The sequence below is a fragment of the Loa loa genome (assembly GCF_000183805.2).
Source record: "Loa loa unplaced genomic scaffold supercont3.70, whole genome shotgun sequence".
NCBI classification, from domain to species: Eukaryota; Metazoa; Nematoda; class Chromadorea; order Rhabditida; family Onchocercidae; genus Loa; species Loa loa.
Window position 1 is genome coordinate 157,579 of NW_018108250.1, and position 11,202 is coordinate 168,780.

General features: G+C 36.1%; 2 protein-coding genes across 2 annotated transcripts; one reads left to right on the forward strand and one right to left on the reverse strand.

Annotated features, from left to right (window-relative positions):
- Window positions 1-123: 123 nt before the first annotated feature.
- On the reverse strand, window positions 124-3,163 carry LOAG_09034 (phosphotyrosine protein phosphatase; the record flags this gene model as incomplete). Its single annotated transcript, XM_003144563.2, has 6 exons — window positions 124-540; window positions 775-972; window positions 1,952-2,081; window positions 2,482-2,543; window positions 2,689-2,879; window positions 3,115-3,163. 6 exons carry the CDS (start codon window positions 3,161-3,163, stop codon window positions 379-381), a joined length of 792 nt encoding a protein of 263 aa, XP_003144611.1. The 3' UTR covers window positions 124-378.
- A 721-nt stretch (window positions 3,164-3,884) lies between these two features.
- Window positions 3,885-10,034, forward strand: LOAG_09035 (UNCoordinated family member; the record flags this gene model as incomplete). Its single annotated transcript, XM_020447844.1, has 13 exons — window positions 3,885-3,992; window positions 4,055-4,181; window positions 4,813-4,908; window positions 5,907-6,110; window positions 6,291-6,511; window positions 6,770-6,913; window positions 7,373-7,535; window positions 7,662-7,721; window positions 7,877-8,044; window positions 8,533-8,719; window positions 8,992-9,089; window positions 9,192-9,404; window positions 9,721-10,034. The coding sequence occupies 13 exons, from the start codon at window positions 3,885-3,887 to the stop codon at window positions 10,032-10,034; spliced, it is 2,103 nt and encodes a 700-aa protein (XP_020301965.1).
- Between the last annotated feature and the right edge of the window lie 1,168 nt (window positions 10,035-11,202).

The window sequence follows — 11,202 nt, forward strand, 5'->3', positions numbered from 1 at the left end:
ATATATATATATATATATANATATATATGTATATATATATACATATATATATATATACATATATATATATATACATATATATATATATACATATATATATATATATATATATATGTATAGAGACGGTGAGTGGGAGCAAAACAAATTCTTTATTCATTGCATTTGTAATAAAAAGTTGAGTCTTCAACAGAAAAAAAGAACTAAATTTGGAAGCAAATAAGCAGTACATTTTTAGTCATACTTTCAATAAGCAGTATATTTTCAGTCTATCTTTGAATAAAATATGTTATACAGAATCTCACGGAAATATTCAGTCACTGTAGCGTCGCTAACATTAACACAATACGACATGGTCAATTGCAGAATTGAAGACTTCATTTAAAAGAGTTTCAATTGTTTTACATGTTGTTCGACAAAAGTTCTGAATTGCGGTTTGAGGGCTATGCACACAGCCATACTGTCTTCCATCCATAAATAATAATCAACATTGCTATCCTGCAGCCTCTTCTCGACATTTCGCAATTCCCTTTCGTTCGGTACCTATAAAACTATAGTTTATTCAGTGCTTGAAATCTATGTTGTTTTAATTAATCTGTATTCATGCACAGCATGTCGAAAAATTAAAAAGTAAACGAAGAAATGATGGCCAGTGAATATAAAAATAGAACGAGAACACTATATGCAACTCGGCAGAACGCCAATAATCGACTGTCTATGAATCATCCAGTCAAGTGGAGACACCAGCATTTCATTGCGATAAAAGGAAAATACTACCTTCAATGTAATCTTTCTCAAATGAGAGATATCTTTCATGTATTCCATCACTTCACTATCTTCACGAAATGTCCACACGCATGCAGTTGCTGCATGTGCAGCTTGTGCTGCAACTGCACCGACCGACCACTTCAAATCCGAGATAAGATCAGATCTCATTATCAGATACATTACCCGTGAATCGAAACCAGGCATTTTCTGCAAATAACTTGCGGTAAACCGTGGCCACGGATCCCTTAAACGATATGATCCATGTAAACTAATACTTCCCTTAGATATCCCGCAAGGACATTACTAATCAAGAAGGAAAGTTCGGTGCTCTGAACATCTTTATCTATCAAATCCTTCAAAACTGGGAATTCCCCAAGTCATTATCCTACAGTTATAAACAATGAAGTAGAATCATTTTAGCCTCCTAATTCAAGTTATCTTCTTTCCTGATCGCGAAGCATAGATAAAAAGTAAAAACGGTATAAAAATTAATTGAACAAGAAATGTGCTAAATATCAAAAACCTGACAAAAAATTTACTTGTACTAAAGAAAAAAAAACAGCAACAGAAAGTAAGGAATAACACGTAAGAAACAATAAATTATATGGTGGCGCAAACAATACATCTATGTATGACAATAAATTTTCAGGATATCAGTCTTGAATCTGGAACCCTTACTTTTTCATAATTTTCTGATATGTCATATATGCATGTATTTGCATCGTATCTACCCAGGCAACTAAAAACTGCTCTTCCACTCACATCCTTCTATTTAAAAAAAATCTCCATAAATGAATTGCCAAAAAAATTCAAAAACGACAATCGAAAATATAAAACATGCATTAATGTTATGTGTGCGTAACTGTAATTCGTTCAATTATTTGAATATATGAGAATCAGGTAAATTAAGAACCACGACAACAAAGATATTGGCGACTTTTACAGCATTAAATCATCAGATCATGAGTTTTTTTCTAGAAACGCTTGGCAACATCTCAAACACTGTTCGTAAACCTGGAAATACAATTAATAACAATAGTCCAAAACAACTTATTGGCACAACATTTTTTACGACAAATATGTAAAATTTGACATTACTTAAAAACCACAGTAACAGCTGATACACAAATACCATTATGTAATAGCACGCACAAATAAAACTACGGATGAAAACATAGTAAATTACCTTCTCAAACATTTGCATGCCGCGACTGTAAAAAGGGTCCGGTACGATTAAAACGCCCTCCGGATCATACCTGCCTAAATATTCGATAACTGCTTTGCTTTTTACATTTCCTCGTAAATTCATCAGATCTCTGAGAAAGTGATAACGATAATAAATATGCACAAATGGGTTCGCCAAATTAATTTGGAAACGATGGCCATATTATCTGCTGTTCACCTTTACTGAGAAGAGGTAATTTCAAAAGCACATCTCATAAATATAGCTCGTGAAGAACTTCATAACTCTTAAAAAAATCTTTTCATAGAAAGTTGATGTTGCCGGAAATCTCTAAAAACGTACAAAAATAAGTCAAGAAAAAAGAATACCAAAACACATTCTTCTCCAAAATAATTCTGATTATTCCTCCTGATTCAAACCTTTGTTGCTCCTTCTCCTCCCTTCTCCCTTCTCTTCAACGCATTCTAGACATTACAGTTGTTCTCCACAACGATAAGATCACTTTTTTTCTCAGCAAAAAACATTAAACTTACTCAATGTTCTCTTCGTCCATGCCAAATATATAATCGAAATTATGGAAATCAGAGTCAGTCACCTGGAAATTCTCAACTTATATTGGGAAACTTTCTTTTTTAATATTAGAAACCGCACGCTCAGCACACAAGTCCCTCTTCCCTTTCATGGATGCCATAGAAAATAAAACAACAAAATAGAAATAAATAAAATGTAATGAAACAAACCTGGCGAACTTTATGCTCATAATCCATTATTCCATGCCCAGCCAGTGTTGCCATTGTTCTTTTATCCGGAGATTTACCAACATGAAAATTGATAACGGCAGCGCTATCAACAATCCATTTATCCACAAGATTTTTTTTCCTGATGAGATCCGAAAAAATTGCTTCGGCCATCGGTGATCGACAAATATTGCCTACACTTGAAGTTTAACTCAGGTGGTAACTTGGGTGTATCTGACGCAGATATTGCCCTATATAGCTGTTAAAACCAGATTTGAAGCAGCCGTAGCTATTTTCCTAGCTGTTTTTTAAGAATTTCAAGTGGAAGGGTTCCGAATGCTGGGAAAGTTGCCGCATTAATAGACTTTAACTCTACCTCTTATAATTGCAATGCACGTATGCTCATAAAGTCCAAAAAAATGTGCTTACCTAAGCATACAAAGAGAACACTTTTCTTCCCCCACTCAGCGTTTGTCATTGTGTTTCACCTGAAATTAAATATCACTGCAACAAATCAAGCAAGAGGCAGATAAGGATAGCATCTAAATTTAAAGAAATGACAATGGAAGCTGTCTTGAGGTTACACGGAGTTAAAGGTTAGCCAGTACAAATAAATGACATATATGTTAATGAGTCAGTTTGAATTCGGTTGAATTCGAAGTCAAGTTGAATTCGGATAAATTAAGTGCCGACAACCAACCAAAATAACCAACCACTTCGAATCTGATGTTAGAGGGCTTGAATCTAACATTATAAACGACCCGCTATTGTTTTTTCAATAAGTTTATTCGGGTCAGTCTGGATAACGTGCACTCCAGCTATAAGTTCTGTGTCACAGAAGCAACAAAATCGACAAAGCACTCACGAGATATGGTAAAATATTAGGTGGGTCTGGAAAAGAATGTTTTGTCTTAAGTCTTTCCATATGTATTGGACGGAGTGTTCAGTAAGACACACCCATTCGCGGCATGCATCCTTTATTTCTTTGCGCCGAAGTACTACGTGAAAGACAGAACAGAACCCGTAGCTCTCTTCCTTCCCCACAAAGTTCATCCAATTTTAATTCATCCAGTCCTCCTCGGACGATAGTTTTCTATTAGACCACTCCTACCAATCACCCGAGAAAGGACAATTACTAAACTTATTGAAAGCTAAAGCTTTCGATAATTAAGCTAGCCATTTCCACTGCCTTCTTGCATATGCTGGATCAACAAGAACGTTTGTCCTCCGGATTATTCGGAATAGTCAGTGGCAAAGGTCGAGTTATAGCACTGCTCGGTTGTCGCACCATACACAGTTCCGTCTCAGTTAACAACCACCGCCGTTTTCCCATCTACTACAACCAATAACATTTATTGATCGATTTTAGGGGCATCTTCGGCGTATAACCCTCTACCCTCCCGCGCTGTCTTCCATTAGCTGTGTCTGCTGCGCTCTTGCTCCTGCTGCTGCAATGCTAATTCCATATCCACATCCTCACGCAGTTCAACGGCCAAGTGATTTATCCATCCAGTGGAGTGTGTAGTGGGTAAGTGACCCGTCTGTCTCTGTGTCGCAATGGGTTAGTTACTTTTCTTTTGGAATGATAATAATTGATAATCATTTATTTCAAACTAAGAATGGTCAGCAGTTATACCACCCATTGATGTCCCATTTTCTCCCACTGTTTACTGGGGAAAACGAACAGTATTGCCTGGGTCGTTACTAAGTCACGCTTCATACTTTCTACTTACATTGAAGAGCAAAGCATGAACTGTTGGCAGTTATTGTCAGTTGGTTTGTCTGTCCATTTTTCCTCTATCTTATGTTCCAATTCATTCATTTTGTATTCGTTAGCATGACTTGAAACGGTTGTTCTTCCTGTTGTTGATATTAAGGGTTATTAGTTTGATTGTTAGCCATGATGGTTAGTAAATTACCATACGCTACCATCCTCTCAATGATGTGCATCTGTTAAAGTAGCTAAACATGGATTTAATAGTGATCTTTTGCTTTAAATGACGGGTTCGTTAAAATGAAGGGGCATATGTCTCCCTTGGATTCTAGAATTAGATCTCATGCTTCAGTTTTTCATATCAATACTTTTTCTGGAGGTTGACAAGGTTATATTTATTGTTTTTCTTCCAGGCAAAAAATGTTATATATGCAGAAAGAAGTGTATTGGCGAAATTTTGAAGGCAGAAGGCGAGAAATACATTCACATTTCTTGTTTTAAATGTGCGAGTAAGTCATTAGATCTGATCTATTTTAGGGGAATACGGAACATTCACTGTGTGTTTTGTTGTGACATTCTTGCAAATGGAATTGACCGCTTGTTAAAGTAGGGATTGCTTCTATACTTCCTTGGACATAATACAAAATCGCACTTGTGAGTTTGGAGTTCTCTTTGTGGAATGGATTTCCCGAAACGTAGGGTTTCTTATTTTAAAAAAAGGGTTTTTATCGATTAAACATTATGTAGCAATATTGTTCCAAAAAATTAGAATAAATTTTATACGGTTCTCTACCAAACTGTAATAAACCTTCTAGAAATGCATGATGAACATTGAATTATTCATGAATTGGAGGCTACAAGTAAATTTTTTCGTTTTTGTTCGATATTTTTTTTAAAGGTAATTTGATTTCTAGCCAGGACCAGTTATTCCATAATAAATGAGGTCTTTGTATACATCTTTCACGTTGTTTGAAGTGAGTAGCTCATAGGTAATATTTCCCATGTTATTCGTTTGCTGTGAGACGAAAACGTTGCTTGGAGATTTATAGTTCGCGTATATAAACGCACAAAGATCCATTTATTTTCTGAATAAGTGGAAGAAGCGGTTAATAATTTTCAATAATTCTCTTCACTTCGTTTTTCAACATTTTGTTGGTTTCTTATTGCATAAGGCATTTTTTGGATTATTCTGTTTGAGGTAAGTCGTCCGAAGTATTAGGTGGATGTGAAATGCTCAAAACTCTTCTACAAGAGGATTTGCTAGAGGTTTTATTTGTAGTTGAGATATTTTAATGTATTTTTTAGAATTTTCGCAACATTTTTTGTTTTTCTTTTTCCAAATCATATAAAAGTATAATTTTATCGTTACTTCTGCTTTCATGATACTACCTTGTCTTTATCCAGTTTCATTTGAATTTATTTTAAAACCAAATCGTTTTATAAGGTTTTCCACCAGCATCTCAATTCGATATTCTTTGTATTAACCAAGTTAGAAAAATATTTCTAGAGTGCTCAAGGTCATTGAGAGAAACTGGCTACTACACGGGTTCGGAAGGGCAGTTTTTGTGTGCCGAAGATTTTAGAGCTTTATCAGTGCCTTTGAAAGTGAAAGCTGAACAGCAAAGTCTAAAACATGCTGACGAAACTTCTTTGTCACCGGTGTCTCCTATTACTCCGCCAACGCAACCATCACCTCTTGCCTCTCCTGCAGGTATTTTGCAGTTCCAAGTTAGACGTGGTTCAAGTCAAAATTTGTAACTTTCTGTTCTTGATTTACCGCTGTAAATGATTGTTGTTTTACTTCTTTGGGTTATCGTGAGTTCGAACAGTCTTTGTTAGGGTCAGAATCATGCTGGTACATGATGTCAGACTGAATTTCAAAGCTTTTCAGGATGTGCATCTTGTGGACAGCCGCTGCAGAGCGGTCAGGTGTTGCTGGCACTCGGAGAACAGTGGCATGTTTGGTGTTTTAAATGCTCTGACTGCGCTACCGTACTGCAAGGCGAATACATGACACATGATGGCAAACCACTTTGTATTCGAGATTACAATATGAAATATGGTGTCCGGTGTTATGAGTGTGATAAGTATATTGCTGGAAAAGTATTGCAAGTGAGTAGTTTGGCGGATTTAAATTATTTTAAAATCTAAACTGTTTAAAAATATCCGTATTTTGTGCGAAAGTTAGATGATGTTGAGACATCACTGATATGTATTTAGTACGTAAACCCTTCTAAGATCACGAAATGTATTGGTAGTGTGTACGAAAAGCTGATTCATTTTTCGCACAGTTAAGAATCATTTCAGATTTACCAAAACTTTCAAATATTAGTAGTTTTAGGTGTAGTATTTCTGTACATACAGCTTTAGGCTGGTGGTTACAAGTTCCATCCAACTTGCGCTCGTTGTTCACGCTGTGGTGAACGCTTTGGTGATGGACAAGAAATGTACATGCAAGGTGATGAAATCTGGCACCCAGGTTGTGAGCAGACAAAAGTGACAGAAAATATTGCTGTAAGTCATTTTATTTTTTGTATTTACATTAGTAAATTAATTTATTTCTAAGATAGGATTTTACGGGTTAGATTATTACTTAATAGTGTGCAAGCATGGTCATCATTTTCTTTGCTTCAGGTCCTTGTCTGTAATGTTCTGATGGATATGAAATAAGTCTCGTTTTTTTTTTTTTTCTTTCTACAAAAACTGAATTCGTGTGGAGTGTTTCTGGAAATGATCACTTCGGGTATTATCTTAGGATGTCTTAACTTTTTTTTTGTGGAAAAAATGACCTTTAATAATCGATTTGATGCTTACTTTCTACACTGCTGTTGCAATCTACAGCGTACTGGGCACATAGCTCTTCTGCTTATCATTTTTTGGAATCCGAATGAGTTAGCATGAAATGCTGATCCTGAACAAATATTTTAAATTTATACGATTTAATACCATTTGGTTTCATTTCCATGTTTCCAGCCAACAGGTGACGCAAGCAATGCTCATGAGGAGTCAAAATATCATGCGCATTTTGGTCAGCATTTGACATATATGTATCTATTGCCAGAAGCTGAACAAACATATTTGAAGCAACCAATTCCACCTCATCCGCCACAGCCTGCGCAGTTTCATACTCCTCAGGGTAAGTACGTTTGATTTGAATTCGAATCTCTGAAACGAATTTCTAAGGGTGCGTCCAATCAGAACTTGCATGACTTTACGTACCTGCACGAAATAAGAGGTATTTTTCTTCGTCACTATTTTCCAGGTCCAATTAAAATCCGGAAATCACGGCTTTCAATGTTGAAAACAGGGATGCAACGATTAAGTACGTTTTTTTTCTTTTTTTTTTTCCTTTGCCTATAAACGGCTCGAATTTGAAACATAAGTTGTTCAAGAAGGCCTTTTCAGTTTTTATCATTTTTTGTCATTTGTTGTCGGAAAGTACTGCAAGCAGTTTGAATTACGGAATTTTTGCTTCAGCGGAAGATCTCGAAAAAAGTGCTCCACGTCCGCGATCACCGCATATGGATAATGAGGAACCGATTGAGATGGCCCATTATCCGGCTGGGCATGCTCCAGAGCCTGGTATCGTTCCACCAATTGAACGAGCGGACTTTCCAGCGCCACCGTATCCTTATGCACTCGATGGTTTGTTCTTTTTGTTGGTTGAGATGAATTATTTGAAGGTTTATGAAGAATTTGGTAGCACCCCGACAGTGGCAAAGTTTTTATTATAGCTGAAAAAGGTAGATTTTCCAGCTGTTTGCTTTTCAGGTACAACTTAAGTTCTTGCATCAGAAATTCAATCAAAAGTTTAGATTGACTTTCTTCTTTTTCCTCGAAGCCCAGAAAAAAATGTTTACGCTCTACATTTGCTTAAGCAATGATTGCTTGGACCATTAAATGTTGTTTGGAGCTATATAAGGTTCCGGTATCAAATTATTTTTGAGGTTTTACCATTCAATAATTTAGTATTCAGTTTATTTATTTAGAAATAAGGAACAGGTGTTTCACTCTCTGCCAGAATTTAAGGACGAAATACGTTTCTCAGCATTCATTAGGTTTACACTGAATAGAAGCAACTTATATATTCAGGAGTTGTTTCCACTAATTTTTAATTAAACGTTTCTTTTAAGATGTTAAGCGCCATCTTTCATGGTCATCTGTTGAGAATGAAGATGACGAAGATGATTATGATGAATCAGACCGACTTGATGATGAGAAGCTACGGCGGGCAGTGGAGCAGTTAGATACGTATGACAAAGATTCGTCAATTGCTCGCGTTATCAAACAAAATCTGGAAGAAGTGCATAAGAAACAAAGGTTAATCTCCACCCATATCTATCTGCCTAAAGTTGTCTGGTTTTTAATTTGTCGTAGTAAAATCCATCCAAATTAATCCCTTTTTTTGTCTTTACACAGTATTTTTTCCTTGGTATTTATTGATGAATTTTCTTGATTTCCGTTCTTTATTCACGAGCAAATATAATTAAGTCGGTTATTTATTGCTGTGCTTTCCAATTACATGGCACGTGCTAAGCACTTGTCTTTTTTTAATAACTGCATGCAATATATGATTGCCGTTATCATTCCAGATTGCCACTGCATTGGGATCCAAGAAATGCAAGTCGTACACCATCTGCCAAGAAGATGCCTCATTTGCGATTTCGCTATGATACTCCAGTAAATGCATGTGGGTTTATACTTCCAAGTGTTTTTCATGCTTATTGTCTGTTGCTAATTAAAAATGACGCTTTTCAACAAACTTCGCTTTAAAAATGTATAATTTATTTAGCTCCTTCGCGTCATGTGAATCGACCAAAACCATGGGTCTGTTGGCAGAGACAAACAGACAAATCGGCGACGACAACAATACCATTTTTCCATATTCCGAGGTCATATGTTGAAATGACTGGTCGATCAGCCACGCTGCCGGATGGTTATCACTATGGTCAGAATGTGCCCCTTGATGGTTTTAACACGACAATTAGCTCCAACTTTTCTGACCGTAAGTTCAACCTTTTGAAATAGAACTTTGTTAGTTTTGAATCTGTATTTGCATCCCTTGCATTTCGTTAGATGCTCCTTGAAGCATTATATTTTCATGTTCGCCGATATAATTTTAAATGTTAGCTATTGAAAACTTGGGTAATGAGCCTTCTTAGAACTTCTCATTTGTTCATTACGCAGGTTATAGACGAAGAGTACCTATGAAAATTCGGGAAATCATCTTTAATACTCTAGAAACAGGAATCCTAACTATGTTTCTGTTTTAGCTTCTAAGCTTTTCCGTATTTCCGGTCTTTTTTCTTTTTTTTTTTCAGAATCACTGATTGGACGTGGTGGCACTTTGCCAGATGATTATCGTGTTTGCACCATAAACGGTGCCGGTACAGGTGGGAATCGTACTACTTTGAGAAGTTCATTGCCAGATATGAGTAAACCAGCAAAAATCTACCCACTGAACGTGTTGCAAACATCCAACAAGAAATTGCCAGATGATGTGGATCGTGCGCATCTGGAGCGACATCTAAACAGAAACCAGTTTGAAGAGACGTTCAATATGAGTCCAATTGAGTTCTATAAATTGCCGGAGTGGAAAAGAATTAATTTGAAACGAAAAGCGAAACTCTTCTAGAGTTTCTATTCAGTATTCAATTAGACAGATGTGGTTGCTCCAGTAAAAATCATTGATTTTTCCTTGTTTTATGAATGCGCTTAACGATGAGATTGGTATGCTCACTTTATAACATCTTTTTCTAGTATCAGTCAGATGAGTTCTGTGAGTTTTGACTAATTCTTTTCCAGCATTCAAAGTCATTGGAGCAGTGGGTACATTTTTGTTCATTTTTTGCTCTGTTAATATTAGCTAATTTTTGTGTTTTTGTCATGTGCTATTTTAGTTCTAAAAAATTGCTTTAAATACGGAAATATTGTCTGCTTCGTTTTCATGCTATATAACTCTGATTTCTGTGCGCACTAATTCTGATGTGTATTACTTAGAGCATAGGAAGTAGTCAAAAAACGTGTCCTGTTTTTGGCCATTAGTTTTCTATCAAATGGTTGAAATCGTCATCTGAAATATGTCAGTGTAGTGCTGAAATGCAGCAGAATATCTAAGATTTCCTCTGTTAAATGTTAAGAAGTCTTCAGGAGTTCCAGGCAGTTGAAGTAGAGCATAAATTTAATACTTGGAAATCGGTTCATATAAGAGTTTGAGACTAGGGCTATATGCCCGATGCATTAGTCTCAAATACAGTGTGGCGATGGTAGAATCAGTAAGAATGACAGGAAACACCGAGCACACCATCAAGTAATGTCCTAGAGAACCTTCGATTATCGGAACTTTTTGGTTTTAAGAAATGTTTCATGCACACGATTGACACAAGGGCAGATCTGATTGTTCCTTGTTTTTTTCTTTTTCTCCTGACTTGAATACTTACCCTATGTATTTTGTATCGGGATATTTTGGCTGTTTGCTGGCACTTTCGAAGGTTGTTTTTCGATTTAGTGCATCTGCTATTACTGATGCTTATGTTGCTGTTGGTCGTTCTGCTGTTATAAGTGTCTCTCTTTGGATCGTTCATGGAGTTTTTTTTTTCTTATAATTTACCACCCTTTCTGAATGGTTTCTTGAAAAATGGTAAGGTTTCTCACTGAAAAATATATTTTGCTTATGACGACGGTCGTCCGGAAGGTTAGTGATCCAAGAAATGTTTAGTTTTTCAAGTTTGGGTATCACTGTTTCGAATTCATCATTTAATTAGTTTCCGTTAAGCTTTATGATCCCGATGATATATATACAT